The following is a 19,866-nucleotide window of genomic DNA, read 5'->3' on the forward strand; positions in this document are numbered from 1 at the left end:
CCTCTCTGGGCCATCATTTACAGTCACTGGGACAGAATGATCCCTGTATCACTCACAGGAGTCCACCCGCATCCAGTTTAACCCTGCACAATTAGCAGTTGCGTCGGAGTGGAATTACCCTGTAAAACGAGAGCGCTCCGGACAAAGAGAGTAAAGTGTGAGGGAAATGGGGTGGGTGGTGTTGGGAGGAGAGGAGAGGAGGAAAAATAAGCGAGGACAGGGAGAGATTAAAATTGTTTGAATTGAGCCCACGCTCGCCCCATTCATTCGGTATTCTGCTCAAATCAGGGCTTTTGTTTGGCCTGCCGCAAAGTAGTGTCAATCATCTCCACCCAGTTTTGTCGGACGAGGGAATTTATTATGAATTTGCTCCTGCAAATAATGAGGACTACCCCCTGCTTGCCTGCTCCGCCCCCCCTCCACCCCCTCTCTCTCCTGTCCCCCCCCGCCACTCCCCGTATCAATGCCTCAGAATAGGCAATAGAGAGTGAAGTTAGCAATCTCAGGGCCACTCGCACTCTGGACCCACATCAAAGTGACAGAGACGTCCAATCAGATTTGTCTTACAGGCCTTACATGATGAATATGGTGCGGTCGTGGCACAAAAGCCCCTTTGTGTCTCCCGGGAGCAGAGACTATTCACAGCCAGCCACAGCCAGCCAGAGTGGAAGTAAATGGCCAAAAGGGCCCCGGCCCAAAAAAAAAAGGAAAAAAAGGACCCAAACTTGTGCAGCACAATGGCTCATGCAAATGACCCCCACCACCACCACCACCCCACAATACACACACACACAACCCCTCCCTCTCTTCCATCTCTCCACCCTTCAGCCCTGTGCCTGCTCCCCTCCTCTGCTGGGTCGTCTGAAGTTTAGGGGTCTATTCACACTGTGTGTGTGTGTGTGTGTGTGTGTGTGTGTGTGTGTGTGTGTGTGTGTGTGTGTGTGTGTGTGTGTGTGTGTGTGTGTGTGTGTGTGTGTGTGTGTGTGTGTGTGTCAGTTAAAAGTGCTGAGCTGCGAGCATTCAAACTCCCTTTTTCTCCTCCTTCCTCCTGATTTGAAAGAAGAAAGATTTCTTCCCCCCCAGAAAGATAGAAGGGAAACATGAGTCAAATGTCGGGGACTGGGAGTGAGGGCGGCTTTGCGGCAGAAGACGCCAATTTAGGACGTTTGCCGCGGGGGCTTTTCAGGCCTCATGACATTTGCGTGCACAAGTGGGGAGGTGGAGGGGCTTGTCAACAGATCCAGGTATCCATTCCTTTAGGCATGTGTTTAGCAGCACAGCTCATTACACTGAATGTGACAGTACATCTCCACCGCAGGTGCTACAGAACCAAAGAGGCCTGCATGCACTTACCGCAGTAGCAGACCATTTTAAAGAACTGAATAGACAATAGAAAACATTAGCAGTCCAGGAATGGGAGAGCTTTAGACTATAGTCGGCAGGAGTGGGACCGAGAGGGGAGCCTATTTCACCCATGCAATAACATGGCCAATGCTGGGTACCGAAACCTGAAAGCGACACGTTGTCAGCACAATAGTCTCGAGTAGCCAGACAACTATTCCACAATTTCCAAATGCTATATAGAATCTGGAACTACAGCTGTCTCTGCTGTTCAGACCGGAAAGAGATTCAACCAATCACGAACTGTAGTGCCATTGAAAACACAAGCATATAGAAGTCATATGAGGAGGAGATTCATGTTATTTGTGTGCAGATAGTTTAACACTGAAAAGTATCATGGAATTAACACAGATAAAACTAGTGAAAGAATAAATAAAGCTGAAAACAAACTAGCTATTTTTAGCTTCAACAATCGATGCTTCCAGTAGGACTTGTTTTTGCCGCTGCACCAAGTGAGGGGATGCGTCACATCCGCTGTATCACTTAATCATGCAATGAGCTTCCGTTCTCCAGACTGTATGTGACGGAAGCATTTGAAAATTGCAAGAGGCAACAGTCTGTCCACGTGAGACTATCAGCGGCAGCGCAATAACCCCATGCAACAAAGCCTTATGCTAATGAAATATACTTCCTTTGGATCTTATCTAATCAATAGAGAAGAGGCCACGAGAGTCTCCCCTGCAGGTGTGAGGTTATAAAGCATTATCATCAGTGACCTTCACTATGCAGACTCTATACATACACATTAGTCCAAACCCCCTTATGACTGCCAACCATTCTGTCTGGTACTGACTACTAGGGTGTGTGCGTGTGTGTGTGTGTGTGTGCGTGCGTGTGTACGTGCGTGTGTCCAAATCAGGTTCAACATATAGTTTTCTTTTTATGTTAAATCTAAACGTCTCCATGCCTCTATGGCCGTGTTCAAACATTAACACTTCTGTAAGCAGTGGCCAAGGTTGTGCACCATCTCTTCATTTATCTATGTCCCTGTTCTTTCCTCTCTGTGCTTTTATCTCCACGCATCACTTGCAGCTCTCTGCTGAATCACCACTGCATCTTTACAGCCGCCAAGTTTCCACTTATCTAATCTGCTTCTTATTATCAGCTGAAAATCAGTGCTTTTCCGTTTAGATTTTCTTCTTTATTGTTTCTGTTAGATAATGGACATTAAATATCACTTTAAAAAATAAGGAATCAAGGAATCGAAATGAAGGGGGGAAAAGGAATAGGTTCTGCCTGGTCCTGTCAGATAGAGAAGTTCACTGTAGTGGTCTAAGAGAGGGCTTTAAGCCATGCATGCAGACCACTTCAAGGACCCCCAGTTTGCCATAGACCCCCATAACTCTGACAATGGAAATAGAACCTTAAGGCAGCATCAAAGCACATAACCAAAACAGGCAGGCAACTGTAATTTTGCAGGTTTAACCCAAATCTTACAAGTTTTTTTTTTAAGTCAGACTTTGCTTTATTTAGTTGATTTTTAACAATGTCTTCATACCACTCCCTATACCCTTGTCTTTGTTACTACCACCATCCTCATAAGCCACTATAGCCTATACTTGTGCCTTTTTTCCAACAGAAAATAATAATCCATCAAATATTGCTCAAACTCAGATGCAGACATATAGATTGGCCTCTTGGAAATGGAAATGCTGCCATGACAAAGTCCATTTTCACCATTTTACAAGGCTGGCTGACTCATTACACCAGCGCCATACCCGCAGCGCCTTAGCACCTGTTGCCTTGTACTGTAGATATAGGCAACCGACACCCATTAACACCCATCCAGCCTATCTACTGCATGCGTCATGCAGACGGACAGTGATTTCAGTGTCATCTACACCTCCTGTCAAGCTCATTATGATTCAACTCTACATAATATGTAGGCTACCAGCCAACATGTTCTATAAAAAAGTGATGGAAACTATACGGTATCATCGTAGGGCATAATTGAGACATTTGCAAATAATTATTTTCTGGTTCTGGTGTAATAAAATATATAGCTGGAAGACAATATGTAGCCTACAATACATTACAGTAGAATAAATAAAGGCTTAGCTTGTCATTTATCTCTCCTAAGTGGAATAAACATGGATCGGCTAAACGTTAGTCATGGCCTAGAGGCTATACTATTACTGCCTGCGGGATCAAAACAAGACTGTACTAGTTCAACAACATTAAATTGCATGCGCACTTCTTTCTTAGCTATAGGCCTACATGCAAAATGGTAGGTATTTCTTTTTCAACCCCATGGTGTCTCAGGGGTCATTATCTTGGCCAATTTAGTCCTATATTGTGTTCCTTGTGCAGCTAGGAATTCCAAGGTTTCGTTTATGCCCTCGCATGAATTAATTCCCTGTGATTGATTAGTCAGCATTTGATTGCCCCAAAATGAATATTGCCCTCATGTATTGTCAAAGTGAAAATTACCCACTGCCAAAGTGGCAAAATGACATGAATAAATTCATTTTCTCTCACTAACACCCACCCCACCCCCAATAATAGCCCTGGAGAAAATTGCATATCCATCTTAGAAGGACAAGGGACTGAACACCAAAGCACTTATTTTCACTCGTGCCCTGCCTGGCCCCTGCCTGACACGAAAGGACGTTAGGAATAGAATTTCACGCGTTTAATAATGGGCCAGCGGGGCATTTCTCTACAACATTGGTTTGTCTTTTCAGTCCCGGTGACGTAGGACGTTACATAAAGCAATGAGTAATTGATGTCATTTATCACTTGTTTGATTTTTCCTTTTTTACAGACGGGCCTCATATATTGCTATAGGACCATAGACGCGCGCGAGCCGTTGACCAATGGCAAGGCTGCATGAGTGTTTGTCGCTGAGTACAGGCACGTGGCTTACACACCTGCAGGCTGCAGCCTCTTTATGATGATGGGGACAGAGCTTAGGATGCACTCCCTATAGTTTACCCCCCTCTCTCCCCCAACTTTAGTGTGTGTGTGTGTGTGTGTGTGTGTGTGTGTGTGTGTGTGTGTGTGTGTGTGTGTGTGTGTGTGTGTGTGTGTGTGTGCGTGCGTATAAGTGCGTTCGTGCGCGCGCGCTGTGGCATACTTTCCAGTCAAGTAGGTCTATATCATATACGACTCCCATATTTTACAGTCCGTGAGTGTTTCAAAACTATAATAACACTTGTCGTTTACCCCCATAAGATAAGGCAGAATCACGCACATCTTCAAATGCTATTGTTTTCCCCCTTTTTATAATTAAACCTATCTCAGTTTCTGCCTCGCCTGGATTTGGCATCAATGTTTATTTACAATAGAAGCCCTCCCACAATACGCATAATGAGGCGCAAAAGCGGACACAATAGTGCGCACAATGGAGCTCTGTGCACCCCATTTCGCAGGAGATGGGCTTTTATGATTGCACTATATGCGCCCTGAAAAACACAGTCGGGGATACAAGCAGCTCTACAACCCCAGGTTTTATTTAGATTGATTTCAATCAGGCAATAAGAATTCTGACCCATTGCATTGTCTTGCTGGCTTTCCCCAGGCCATATTTCAAAGTGACTACATCCTTTGAGATGAGTGAATCCCCCCGCTTCAACCCTTCTGGGTTATTGGGTAAAGAGAGAGAGCATGAATGCGATGCATGAAACGTAATATTAATCTCCCCGTCCTGAATGCAGACAAAGCGCTGTATAGAGGAGGTGCACGTCTATAATGGTTATTGAGTGTTCACCCAGCTGCGCAATTTTCCCCCGCGTGCCCGACCAAGTCGGGAAAAGGTCACACTGGTTCTTTGAATAGCAAAAGAGAAGCTCCCTATAGTTTGTTCAATATACCCCCCCCCCACACACACACACACACACACACACACACACACACACTGCAAACTGAGGGCATATAAAAGGTATACACATGTAGAACCAAAGCACCACCACAACAGAGTGTAATATAAATAGATTCATCTTTATTTGTAGAAAAAGAAATGTTTTACACAAAATATATCTGTTAAAATCGAATATTTACATTTTAGGCTACGGGAAACGGAGAACAAGTGCATACATTGATAAAGGTCTCTCTCACCACCGTAATAATAATTAAACAAAAAAACGTCCCTAGCTCTCTGTCACAGGTAGTAGCCTTGATATTGCTGTCTATAGACACATACATGCCAATTCATCTCGCTTTTTAACACTGTCAGCAGGCGAGTGGCAGTGTTTGTTCAAGAACATTTGTTTTTATGTATCTCAATACAAAAATATGTCTTCATATTAAACGATGCTTGTATAATACAATAACGTTATCGAATAGAAAAAAATGTACATCACGAAAAGTTCTAATGACTTGACGCGTCGTCATCTTTGCTGTACCTATATCCTCCAACATGGAGTGGCAGTTGAGGAAAGGCAGTCTTGCCCTGACAGATCTCATGGCAAGTCCTCGTCAACCACGTCACATTCTTTGCAGAGCCTGCTGTGTCAGGTATTAATTGCACTTATTCAAACATAGATCAAGAATTCCACGCATCGACTGGACAAACCCCTGGACCCTCTGTCCAGAATACTGTCCAGAAGAGAATAGTCTCACTCTTTAGTCTTTCCCTTCCCTTAGGGACTTGGGGGGCACTGTTTGTGCTCTACTATGTAGCATAGCAACGGCAACCCCGCAGGCGCGCGCGCGACACACACCAATGCTTTTCTCCTAATGGGGAGGGAGGCAACACCATGCACTTCCACAGGCAGAGCGCAGCATCAGCGCGCACAGGTGTCTTGCTTTATTTCTGCAAGATTGATCGAATGCCAAATGTCTCATTCCTCATCATGTATTGTTACAGAGTTCGCTTTATACGCAGAAGCTGCTCTCTCATATTGATGCTGTCCGTCTCAGTACCTGTCGAACCACGTCGTAAAGTCCAACAGCTCCTGCTCTTCGGAACTCAGCGGCTCGTAGCTCCCCTCGTCCGACGAGTACGTGGAATGGGGCGACTCGGGGTCGCCGGCGGAGTAGCTGTTGGACACGGACAGGGTCGGGGACGGCAGGCCGCACTGGAAGGCGGCCGACACGGCGTCGTGCTCGTCCAGGAGCTGCTGCAGGGCCCTGATGTACTCCACCGCCGAGCGCAGCGTCTCCACCTTACTCATCTTCTTGTTGGCGGCGCCGTTGGGCACGTGCTGACGCAGCGTCTGGAAGCCCATGTTGACCTGCTTGACCCGGTTGCGCTCGCGTTCGTTCCGCCGCGCCACGGCCACGGGCTGCTGCTGCGGGATGGAGTAGCCCAGTCCGTTAAAGCTCAGCCGCCGCTTGCAGCGCAGGAGCTCCGGCGAGCTGGAGCGCTGTCTCTTCAGCACCTTGTTGCTCTTGTTGCTCTGGTGGTACGCGCCGCCGCCGGCGTTCACGTTGTTGTTTGTGTGCGCATTAGTGGAGAGGACGCAGTCGTCATGCGCCGGGGCGTGCAGGGTGATGGTGGCGCCGCGTATCTCACCGAGTCCAAAGGGACAGGCGTTCTGCGTGGTGGTGATGGTGGTGGTGGCGCTTTCCATCTCGTCCGGTATGATTGAGGCACGGCTACTGATGACAGCAGCCTCCAAACACCCACAGGCGGAGAGGAGAAGGAACTGATTGGTGTTGGCCAAGTCACAGCTCTCGTGTCCTTCGCGTGGGGGCCGTGCGTGTGGCTGCAGCTGGAGCGCGCGCTGTGGATATAACTGGGTAGCCTATACCAAGAAGTCTCTGTTAGTGTTGACTGCGCTTGCTTTTACTTCCACGAGCCGATCTGACCCAAACTTTGGCAGCACTCCTCTTTTTCAACACGCGCCCCACGCGCACCCCCTCCCCTTTGGAGAGACGCACGCTTCGCCGCGAGGCCCCGCCCCCGCTGTGTGATTCTTCTACTCGCCGACTCCCCGAGCCAGGCGCGTGGCTCCGGGAGCTCAATAAACAATCCACAGCTTTCACTGCGCCAGGAGCACGCGCTGGCCTCATTTACATTCCAATGTCTAACTTGAAAGCCCATTGGTGGATTCAAACTGCCTGCAACCGGGCGAAAAGAAAGAAAGACAGAAAGGGGGGAAAAATAGAACAGAGATCGAGGAAAAAATGTGAATGGTTTGGTTCTTTGAAATGCCTTTTGAATTTGACAATGTACCCCTGGCAAGTCTTCAAATTATCAGTCGTCCCCCCTCCGTCCGTCTCCTCTCGCTCTTTACAATCACAAATACCAAGGACGCTCTCTCCTGTATCCAGGCTACAGCCTTAGAGGAGAAAATAAAAGGCAAGCGTGTCTCTGAGGAGAATAATTGCCAATTATCAAGCTCGCACAGAGACACGATTAATTTAAAGGTAAACATAGTGTTTATGACATGTGTGGAATGTCTGGAATAGCGGATCACAGCCGTGCGTAAATGACCCTTCAAATGAGTGCGCTACAGGTGCACTTTGTCTACACTTGCCCTCCTCGGCCGGGCCGTCATACAGAGACCCATTCCAACACTATAAACTTGTCTCTCTGTCGTAGGCCAGGCCTACTAGTAGTATGTCGTCTTTTATTTGCATAGTAACGTTTCACCCTAGGCAGGCTATAGTTTATGCCCCAATATATCACATTTTAAGTAAGTAAATACCAATAATTGGAAGGAAAAAAATGTTAATTATGTGTTTTGTACTGTAAAACGTTCTGCATTAGGAGCGTCTGCTCTGTGTGGTCTATTAATTTATTCAGCAAATTTCTGGAGAGCTATATCAATGTCAGTGATAGGCTATCTATCTATCTATCTATCTATCTATCTATCTACCTACCTACCTACCTACCTACCTACCTAAAGACACAATTCACACAAATACCTACCTACCTAAAGACACAATTCACAGAAATGCCTATACCTATACCTATAAGACACAATTCCGTCCGTAAAGAAATCCAATGGCCAGCAAAGTGACAAAGAGTTGTTGTGTCTGGACTCTGGATGGAAATGGGAAGATGCTTTCAACCAAAAGCAAAATAGATTTGTTGTGACCCCTGGTGGTAGAAATAAATAACTACATCTTCTACTGAAGGTTCAGAGGGTTTGCAAAGGCCTTCTTATAAGTTGCAAACCCTCTTTATATTGCAAATATAAAAAGACTCGGAAGACATTTAGCCGGGTATCGGGTAATAATAATAATAATAACCGCAAATTTACATCCACTGCATCATTCCATTCTGGGTCAGACAAACTACGATTTAATTTGCGAGGATTTCAATGTGATGGGCGTGTACGTGTATAATACATATATAATATAGGCTACTCCATAGGTTGACGTCCATTCATCAGTGCCAGTGGTCCCGGTTTTTGAGGGGCGCTAGCCCCTCCTGACCTAACACTATAGCCTACAGGTTAGTGGTTTAATGTTTGTTTTTAGTTTTAGTTCAATGTTTGTTTTAAAAACGCCATTGACAATGAAGGGAACATTTACGTCATATTGTCTCTTTATTGTTAATGGAATTTAATGCTTGTGTTGGCAGTTGGCACCGTTTGTTTTATATCACCTAAGAGTTAGACTTTAATATATTAGCGCCCCTCACTTCACACGGGTGTGTTTTTTGGCATAATGACGGCGAGATCTGTAAGCTCTATAATATTTTAAAGGCAGGAAGGCGCTATGGTTAGTTAGTGTATGTATCAGTGAATTATTATGAGTAACTTCTTCAAGCACGGAGCAAAATTAAATTCCTGCCTGACCTCACCCTTACACAGCAGAGGGCGCTATAACACAGAAAGTAGTGGAAAGGAAACCCAATGATAGGCCTACTTAAGTCCATACAATTCTGCATCAGCCTTTTTATGAGGTCATGGAAATCCCTGGACAATAGAGAGGATCTGAATTTGACATGGGGACAAAACAAGTGTTGGGAAAACTCAACATAAAAATAAATCAACTAGGCCTCGCTGGCCTATAGCAAAATAACTGCATACTTGCAAGGATGTTTTATGGTGTTAATCCTAGGTTGATTGTGCTGAACTAAACTACACAGAAACGTGTCACAGCGTCTTTGTAAATTGTCATTCATGCATTTCAGAATATCAAGGATTTCAGTTGCAGCAGTGGCCGATTGTTCGATCCTGGGCTCCCCCTGAGTTTGTGTCGAAGTGTCCTTGAGCAAGACTTGCTCCCGGTGATTGTATGCATAGTTTCCTTCGTCATCTGTGTGAATGGATAAAGGCGCTATATACAGTAAATGAACCATTTACCATTTATTGAGTAGCCTATTAATTCAGCCATATCATTAATTCACTGAGGATTGTTCCTGTCTCCTGTGTTCTGCAAGTGAAATGGAATGAAGACTATGGACACAATAACTATCATGGAGGCTATGGCTCCATTCACAGGAGTTGAGTTCCAAATGATGAAACAGCACTCAACTGGTGATGCAATCAGCCCCCAAACATACTCAAAATTCCCATGCAGCTGACGTGGCAATGGCATTGTAAAATGAGGGTGTGTTTGGTTGCTGGTGATAAGAAATCAAAGTGCTATAATGACAAAATAGGAATGCCATGATGAAAGTAGTTAATATGTGTGTGTGTGTGTGTGTGTGTGTGTGTGTGTGTGTGTGTGTGTGTGTGTGTGTGTGTGTGTGTGTGTCTGGAATTCCCCAATAAAAGTCCCTTCAAAACCTTTTTGCTGGCTCTTAATTGTCCACTGAAGTCAAAAGTCTTCCCCTAAATCTCCCTAAAGTCAATAATTAAAATGTGTATTGCATGCATTAGGCCGAAGGCATGGGGAGAGAGTATGTTTTTCACTCCGTCCGTCCGTCCATGTGTGTGTGTGTGTGTGCGTCCGTCCGTCCGTCCGTCCGTCCGTCCGTCCGCTCTTACCAGCTAATCTCCGACACTGTTAACCCGGTCAGTGCCAAATTTTGCATGCACTCTGGATGCCCCAAACTTTCTAGAACGGCCTGTTATAGCGCCACCAGGAGGCCGACTTTTGAAAAACTTTTATTTTATTTTATATTACCTGCAAATCGTTACACACTGTCTCTATAGTCATGTGTTCACTGTCCAAGACGGATCCGTCCGATATTTCATATTCCGTCCTACTTGGCTAACATTGGCTTTCAAAGTTTGAACAAAAAGCCTCAAATCATGAACGCAGCATGCAATTTACGTGAAATCTTTCACGGACTGTGCCACAAGGGCCACTTTATCTAGTACTGAACTTGTGCTGCATCTTTCTTTTGTACTGTATATCTTTGCATTTTTGCACAACAAAATGCTGCATTTTCTCTTTCTTCTTTTTCAGCCATAAAACAGGTCTGTAATGGAGCATAGCTATTAATAACAGACAATGCTGCCTTCAATTTAGAATAATGCTTAACCACTTAACCTCTATTTTATACTTTGTTCTTATTGTTCTGCTTATAATGACCTGCCCCAAATAGGGATGCCAGGTCGAAAGTGATTAATTTATATTCCATCGCATGACAGAGTAGTTATAAAATGTAGGCTTCATTTATAGCTACTGTATGATGATGATGATTATGATGAAAAATGATGTGAAAGCGGCCGTATTATGCCAATGACAGAGCTACGTCCTCCCCTGTCTATAGTGATGAGCCCTGGGCCTGCATGAAAGAGAGCCACACAAGGAAGCAGCACTTCACTTCCAACTTCCAACCCACAGGAAGACAGAAGTGCTCCATTAGAGAGTGGATCACTTCCCTATTCCTTGGAGTAACATGGAGGAACTGTATAGGCTACAGTACGTTTGTGACATGGCATTTATAGAACATAAAGCCATGAGGTTACTGTCTGTTCCTCATGCTTTCTGTGGTAAAAGCTTGGAGATGGAACAAGTTGGACAACACAAACCAGTTCCCCCAAAGACACATTGATGTATTTTAACAAAGTTGAGCAAATTGACCTTAAGTTTGTGTACAAACCATACAAACGCTATTTACATAGATGATAACCTCACCCTGTACAGTTATGAGAAGCTAGGAGGGAATGCCATAGCGCAGTGGTTTTCAACCCTTTTCACATCAAGGCCCATTATTTATTCAGCATTTGAGCCACGGACCACCATTTGATGAGATTTAGCCTCTCAGATCCAAAACAGAATATTTTGTTATCGTTGGATAAGATTTTGTCCACAATTCCATGCTCATGCTGTATTGATGTTGGTACCACAGGAGAGATAATAGGCAAACGTTGATCAAAAATAAGAATTCTGGCCTGGGCCGTGGCTCAGCGGTTCAGGCACCTTGGCTGGCAATTCAGTCTGGCAGTGTGCCGCGGGTTCGACTCCCGATCCCGACGGCTTTTACTGCACGTTCCCTCCACATTTCCTGTCAGCCTACTGTCTGTCCCTCCATAAAAATAAAATAAAGGCGAAAATAATTCTTCTATATTCTCTAATTGTGTAGACTTCTTGTACATTAAGTAATGCAGATGCAATGCAATAATTTAACTCTTAAGAGCGTAAAATAAAAGACCCGTACAGGTTTCATTTTACGCTCTCAAGAGTTAAAAATCGAATAAGAGTCCATTTGGTTACCAACGCTCCATCATTTAGCTGGGAACCACCTGGAACACCCTCAAGGACCACAGGTGGTCCCCAGACCACTGGTTGAAAACCACTGCTATAGAGGGTATCATGCATGCATAAAGTGAGTGGCAAAGTGAGTTTAATGTTGTTTAATGTCATTTAATGCAATCAGATTTTCTGCTTGGATATAGTGAATGGGCCGTCAACTTCCGGGTATGATGAGGATGTCATGTGCATACCCTATTGCAGTGGTTCCCAAAGTGGGGTCCGGGGACCCCCAGGGGTCCTTGAGGGAGTTCCAGGGGGTACCCACCTAAATTATAGTTTGAAACCAAATGGACCCTTGTGGTTATGGGTCTGTAACTCTGCACGGGTCTATTTGACTATTTGGTTCCATTTGTACACTCTCAGAGTTAAATTAACATTGATTTTACAATATAAATTGGGGCCTCAGTCAGATATGTCCTCAAACTGGGAGTCCTTGAAATTAAACTGCTAGAGCCGTAAAAAATCTTCTCTTATGGGGGTCTCTGGCATATATTTTCAGAGATTCAGTAGATGATTGGTAGCATAATGTGTCTAACTTCATTTAGCCTATATTTGAAATGGGGGCATCCCCACACACAGACCCACTGCTACCCACTGTCTGTCCGCATGACACAGCCATACACCTGCACAATTCTAATTCTTGACATAAACCCATGTCATGCAATCCCAGCATGTCGATATGACAATGACATGAGCTGTGATATAATTTGTTCGGAACAGGCATGAGATGCACTTTCATAGGATGCTATTTTTACATCTCTGTCAAGTGCATCAGAGCACAGATCAGATCAGAGCAGGTGCTGAAGTCCTCACAATGAGCCATTCATTCCTCTGGCTGAAAGAACAGCAGCAGGCTAATTCATGACAAATAACCACTCTGATATTGCAGTACTGAAATATGATGACTGTATTGTGTGTAGGCCTATTTAAATACTATAAATTACTATACTATATATAAAAATAGAATAAATTCGTATACAGGTCTGAATAAAATTCAATGCAAGCTAAGTTGTAATATTTGTTGTAATAGTTGTAGTATGTAGGATGCCTCTCGGACATCTCCCTGGGGAGGTCCTCGACGCACGTCCCACTGGGAGGAGACCCCGGGGCAGACCAAGGCGCAGTTGGAGGAAACACATCGACTCACTGGCCTTGGGATGTCTCGGAATACCCCAGGAGGAAGTCACTAATGTTGCTCTGGAGAGGGAAGTCTGGAGCACTCTGGTGGAGCTGTTGCCCCCGCGACCCGACAACGGATAAGCAGTTGAAGATGGATGGATGGATGGATGGATAGTTGTAGTATAGTGTAGTAGTGCTTTATAAGTTAACTAACTAAGTAACCTTTGGTAGATATACAGTATAATGTGATGTTCTGCTGAGCTTATAATGCACTTATAATAATTAATAAACCTTGTTATAAGTTGTTATAAGAACGTTAAAGTAAAGTGTGTTCTTCATGATGATGCAAGTGGGGTATGATGCAACGCAACTCGGGAATAGTAGCCTACACTTCATTCATAATACTGTATCACGTGCCGCCAATTGCAATATTGCAATAAGGCTACCAGACAGTGACGTTGTATTGTAGCCTACAAGCCCTACAACTAGTTTCGCTGTACTATTTTGAGCGAGCCCCCCTGGCTACAGTACAGACGTGCTGGAACACAGTCACAATTACAAATGTCAGGTTTCACCCATATTTGGCACCGCACCGGATATAAGGACTCTCCTGCATTGTTTTGATTGAATTGATTGAAATCTTTATTAACAGTTTGCAGAATTACAGTACATTTCAAGCACAAACTCAATACAAAGACTGTTAACTGTGAGTGGACGACCCAATTAAGCCTTACACTTGTTTACAACAGGGTCCACATTGTTCAATTCATCAAAACATTTAGAGACAAACAAATAGACACTTCTATGTAGTTAAAGAACAGAACAGGAATTCATCATATAGGAAGCGAAAAGGGAAAAAAAATATATACAGTGAGGGGAACAGGGGGATAAAAGAAAACGAAAGACAGAGTGTAGGGCGCCTGCACACAACACCATGCGTTGATGCCATGTGTGCATATGTGCAGGCACCCAACACCACGTCCATACAAAAACATAGTACAATCCATATAGTACAAAGACAGAGTGTAGGGCGCCTGCACACAACACCATGCGTTGATGCCATGTGTGCATATGTGCAGGCACCCAACACCACGTCCATACAAAAACATAGTACAATCCAGATAAAAATTCAGCTTTTACAGAGGCCAGTTTCGAATTGCAGCCATCCGTAGGTGCCCTTTGAGAGCAGAAGATCAAGATCAAGATGGGAGGATCAAGATGGGAGGAACTTCAGATCATTACATCACTGTGTTTCTCTATATAAACCCTGTGTCAGTCGGGTGCAAAAACACCGGCTCAAAACAAAGCAGTAGAATACTTTCGTAAGCGGCAGCCGGCAGCCCAACGCAAACTTGTAGAATACTTAAAAGTGTCGAAAGACAGATCTGCAAAACCATGCAACGGTAAGCAAATCTCCCTGTTTCGTCTCCCTATGCTATGCCTGTTGTCACATCGCAATGTAAGTGTATACTGTCTGTAACGAGTCTGTCTATATTTACCTCTCGTTTCTCTCCCCGCAGTCAACACAAGCCGCAGTTCTCCCACTGGCTCATAGAGCAGGTGGGAACGGGTCAGTATGCGGGCTTGTGTTATGTGGAACAGAACACGTTCAGGGTTCCCTGGAAACACAACTCCAGAAAGGACTGCAATGACGAGGACGGTAGAATATTCAGGGTAAGCATGCATGTGGCTCTGTTAAAAAGCTAGTTTCTTGTCCTCCGCCTCCCGGGATTCGAACACGAGTCTATGTGTATATGACCTCTACTCCCTCTACTTCACCTTTAGTTGTCGCCTAAGATTTAGACTCGCGTAGTATTTAAAATAATAATAATAATTATCCAATATTTCCAATCCATTTCCCTGAGGGGGGAGGAAGGACACCACCTTAGGGCTCCGAACATGTACAAATGCAAAATGGAAGGTGCTTTGCTTACCCAGATGCGCCAAATGTAGGTCTACGGGGAACTTGTACAATGTATTAGTCCGTAGTTTTCAAGAAATAAGTGTTTTAATGCCGTTTGTAGCCGAACGCCATTTCCCCCCACGTTTACGTTTAGCGTAATTCCGGTTTTCACCGGATGCCCCCTCACTACCGCCATCTACGGCCATTTGGGAACTTCCGACAGAATCGTTAAATTAAATTAAAACACTATTGACTATTATTGAACTAAGGATTAAAACATTACACAGCCACCCCGTAGGCCTCTCTAACACTTGGAGCATCAGGGTAAACACCATACTTTGCATTTGTACATTTTTGGAGCCCTAAGTTCTTAGCTGGTGTCCGTCGTCCGACCCCCCCCCCCCAGGGAGGATACCGGAGCACTCACCAGTTTCCAACTCGCCCCATCGAAAAGTCTTCATCAATGTCTTCATCGTTTAATATGCTAACATGCTCTCTTCATCATATATGGAGCTAACCTGAGTCTGACATTCCATATATTGGTCCTTCCTCTTTGATGTCTCCCTTTTGACTGATACCTGTCCATTCAAACTCTAGAAGTTATTAGTGCAGCCCGCAAGTTCTCAACAGGCCCGAAAATTAAGGCCCAGCCCTACCTGGGCCATCATCAAAACCTGTACACTCAAGACACTGCCCCGCTGCCACCCTTAGATCTCCATATATGGAGCTGACCTGTTCTGACATTCCATATGTTCATCTGACCTCATCAAACCCTGTACACAACATTATGGCCAGTACAGACTTCATTCCATATGTTGATCTGACCCCCATTCCAAAGCGCCATCGACCCAAGCAGTCTGCCGTTACCCAGGTGGATGCGTGTACGCGCCCTCGACGCCGCCTCTCGCCTTCAGGGTGTCTTACTGGTTTAGTTAATGTATTAATAAGCCACAGACGAGTTGTGAGCTTGTAGATGATTCATTTTTAATATATTATACAAATATTTAAAATACTTTTCCCCCCAAATCGTTACTGTCACCCAGTGACCAATGCAAATTTGCAATGCAAATCAGGCTCAGGCATGTCCATATCTAGGGATAATCCAACCGCCTGCTACAGACAGACACCACCCGCCACAACTTTAATGTATACACATTATTCTGTATCATTTACTCGGTTATTGTTACAGTTGAGTTGTACTTTGGTTTACAGGAGTGGGCTGTGGTAAGTGGTAAAATCCACGAGTTCCCCAACGACAAAGCCAAATGGAAAACTAACTTCCGCTGCGCTCTGAACAATCTCAAGTGCTTCAAGAGGATCCAGGACAACTCCAAGAATGCAGACGACCCACATAAAGTCTATGAAATCATCAACACTGGCTGTAAGACTCAGCATTTTACTGCATGCCTGTCATTTGAAATTAAAATATGTAATGTGAAAATGAGATAAAAATTGCTGCTTTAACTTTGCTTGCAGATAACTATGGAAGTGAGCCAATGGAGGGTTGTCTTGATGATCCAGACATCTACAGTTCTCCTATAGACTACCTCCCCCTAGTCAATGAGGTACTGCATAGACTACTGCACTGTTTCTCAACAAATGGGTCAGGACCCAAAAATGGGTCACACAATATTGTTACGGGGTCACAAACAAAGAAAGAGGTGGTATCTGAATTTTGATTGTGGCTGACTTTCGTGGTCTACTTGAACATAAATCTCCCAGTGTGATACCAAGTACAGTCTACCATACTGTACTAGATTATGGTCAATTCTGGCAGTCAAAATACAAATGCGTAGCTCTAAGGTTGTCTGTGCACAACAATTTGTCGTCTTCTGTTATATAAACAGGGTTGTTATTGGACAAGTCAAATGTATGGTACTGTATTTTAATGTCTCATTCTCTACACAGCACACCCTGGTTAACTACATGAGAACCTTGGAGCTCAATAACGATCACACAGGTACAATGAATCCCTCTAACGTTGCTGGTCTCAACACTATGATTCTAGTGATTATTAGTATGAATAACAAAATATGTATACATGACTCTGTTCTCTTTTGTATTATTGTCTTTGGCAGGGCAGCAGCAGTGCTGGGAAGAGATCTGTGTCCAACAGAGTCCAGCGGTTCCCGTTAGCTCCGCTGTTGTTCAGCCTTCACCAGTAGAACCACTGCCGGTTTCACAGAACCACACACAACAAATACCACAGCAGGGCCAGGCATCTTACTACTCTGGTAAAGCAAGTTACTTTAATAATTACTGTAGTAGTAACACTGCAAATACTGTAGAAATATTAACATTGCTAGAAAATATGACACAATGAATATCACGGAGCAGAGATCATAGAAGCTGTCAACATATTGTCATGTATTGTATTATAACCTGATGGCACCGAGACTCTACTCAGACGCATTGCATCAAAATACATCCTGGCAAGGTGTATTTGACTATTGAATCTACAGTCAGTCCTATCGACAATAATGTAATACAAATAATCATATAGTTCCCTTTTCGTTGGAGCATTGGGTGCTATTATTGCAGTGCTCTGGGAGCAGTGAATTGGGTCGGTGGACTGGGTGATCGAACTGGTAACCTTCCAATTCCCAGGCGGCCTTCTACCCACTCAGCTAGTGCCACCCTCTATGTACCAGGATGACAAATACTTGACGTTACCGATTATTTCTCCACAGCAAATCCAGAGCCTGTACAGACATTATCCATATACGATCTGGAGATCTCTATCCACTACAGGAGAAAAGAGGTGCTGAAAACCCAGGTATCCTGTTCTCGTCTGCAGCTCCACCACCACCACGAAGCCTCTGAACCTAATATCTGCTTCCCCACTACTGAGTGCCTACTGGACCACAAACAGGTAAAACTCCCTGTGACTATAGATCTTTGAGGTATAACTATCGTCAGTGTTTGTCATGTCTTCACACAAAAAAGAACGAGGATACAAGTGGTTATTTTCTAATCGTCCATCATTCTTTACAGCAGATTCGTTACACAAATCAGATCCTTAATAGCATTCAAAGAGGTCTACTCCTAGAGGTACGATACAACGGTATCTATGCCTGCCGGCAGTCCGACAAGTGCCGTGTGTTCGCCAGCACAAGTGACCCCAGTGAGGCTCTTTCAGAATCCAGCCAGCTGCCACAAAATACCATGATGCAACTTCTTAGCTTTGAAAACTTTGTCAGTGGTAAGTATGGAATTATTAGCTATTACCTCAGTGTGATGAGAAAAGCAGATAATACTGTATGTAGTAGGCCTACACAAAAAAGTAATTGTTGCCATCATAACATAATCAGCCTAAAGTGAACAATGTAGTCTTTTTTTATATTTCAGAGTGGAAGCAGTTTAAAAACAACCAGGGTGGCTCACCTCACTATGCCATCAACATCTGCTTCGGAGAGAAGTTCCCCGATGGAAAACCAATGGAGAAGAAGCTTATCATGGTCAAGGTAGCACTCTTACTCATCTCCCTTTTTCCATGCAGTGCCATAATAAAAAAGGCTAGCGATACTTACATCCTGCAAATATGAAGTTAGCATTGTGTATTGCCTCATTATGGTCCCATGTCTCACCCCCTTAGCACTCACGTTTCTCTTCTCTCTCCCCCCGTCCCCAAGGTGGTGCCACTGCTCTGTCGTCAGTGGCATGAGATGGCCCAGTCAGACGGGGCGTCATCTCTTCAAAGTGCCTGCATCAGCCTGCAAATCTCACACAGCCACAACAGCCTCTACGATCTCATCAATAATGCCTTCAGCCTGCCATCATTTGATGATGCTGCTACCTACTAGACCAGATCCATTATCTAGTTACAACTTAACACTCTATATACTTAGTTGACTGCAGTTCCCCAGGGCTCTACACTAGGCCCACACCTGTTTTCATTCTACACAAAATATCTTTGCTTAAAATAGCAGATGTAAATCTATTTTTGCCAAATGTTTGGCCCAGAATATTGATGCTAGGTCCTAGTGGTTAATGCCAATCCATGCATTTAAAAAGTACCCAATGCTCTTGTCTAACATGTAGCTGGTGGTAAACACATCCGATTGTGCAAAGTGAACATCCTTCTTACTTCATGAATTGATTGTATGTTGAATTAAGTGGGGAACTGTCAATACAGCTTCTTAAAAGAATGTTTGCACTATTGAAATGTATTATGAATATATTTTGCTGAACTCTAGGTAATCCGTTTTATACTTGAATGAATTGGTTGTAAAATTAGATTGCTGTTCTAAACTCATGTAATATTCAACTGATTATGCAGTTAGGGTCCAGGTCTGTTTTTCCTGAGCACACGTTCATAAATATCGATTTGTATTATTGCTTGAGGCATATTTACATCAAACTCATTACCATGTCAGTTTTGTGCAAAATATTTCAATTCGTACAGGACTACGATGTAAAACTTTACTCCACTAAGCAATGAACAGCACTCCAGTAGTTATTTCCTCTATAGACCTATTGTTGACTACTTTATGCAATGTGTCCCTATGGTTCCTTTTGGACGCCGCCGATGTAATGTATTCAGAGTAAAGGCTTGTGTGAAAAAATACGTAACACGGTATTGCTGTTTGTTTTCATAGCCCAGTCAAGAAAGGACTCAAATAGTCATAGGCAACTAAATGATATATCCTTAAGATAGTCACTTTATCAAATTTAATTTCTTACCAAATTATTCTGCCTTTTTGTACTTTTACTGGAAGTGGAGGCTGTCCAGTCAAATGGTCACTGAAGTAACATGATCAGGTCAGGATAAGCATAAAATAAATTTAGAATAGGTTCTGTGCATAACTAGTCCTGGGTTTCCAGAAGGTGGAATTTCCCGTTGGGTTTTAGAAGAATCGGTCAACATTAATAGAAATTGAATAATTATCTAGTTCAAT

The 19,866-nt window shown here is 43.9% G+C and overlaps 3 protein-coding genes across 5 annotated transcripts in view; 2 read left to right on the forward strand and 1 right to left on the reverse strand.

Moving 5' to 3' along the window:
• The window catches only part of trim44 (tripartite motif containing 44), a 466,525-nt gene that overhangs the window by 306,540 nt on the left and 140,119 nt on the right, over window positions 1–19,866 (forward strand). The window lies entirely within an intron of this gene.
• ascl1b (achaete-scute family bHLH transcription factor 1b) lies at window positions 5,530–7,017 on the reverse strand. The gene has a single exon (XM_080761041.1). It carries the CDS (start codon window positions 6,912–6,914, stop codon window positions 6,258–6,260), a length of 657 nt encoding a protein of 218 aa, XP_080617167.1. The 5' UTR covers window positions 6,915–7,017; the 3' UTR covers window positions 5,530–6,257.
• Window positions 14,345–19,584, forward strand: irf7 (interferon regulatory factor 7). 2 transcript variants are annotated; one of them, XM_080762433.1, is made up of 10 exons: window positions 14,345–14,468; window positions 14,586–14,739; window positions 16,181–16,349; window positions 16,445–16,533; window positions 16,877–16,928; window positions 17,047–17,202; window positions 17,659–17,840; window positions 17,963–18,170; window positions 18,317–18,432; window positions 18,601–19,584. In XM_080762433.1, the coding sequence occupies exons 1-10, from the start codon at window positions 14,461–14,463 to the stop codon at window positions 18,769–18,771; spliced, it is 1,305 nt and encodes a 434-aa protein (XP_080618559.1). In that variant the 5' UTR covers window positions 14,345–14,460; the 3' UTR covers window positions 18,772–19,584. The 2 variants fall into 2 exon arrangements, with proteins under 2 accessions (XP_080618559.1, XP_080618560.1); XM_080762434.1 differs by having other exon boundaries at window positions 17,966–18,170.

Source organism: Protomyctophum bolini, assembly GCF_963924005.1.
Source record: "Protomyctophum bolini genome assembly, chromosome: 4".
Lineage (NCBI taxonomy): Eukaryota > Metazoa > Chordata > Actinopteri > Myctophiformes > Myctophidae > Protomyctophum > Protomyctophum bolini.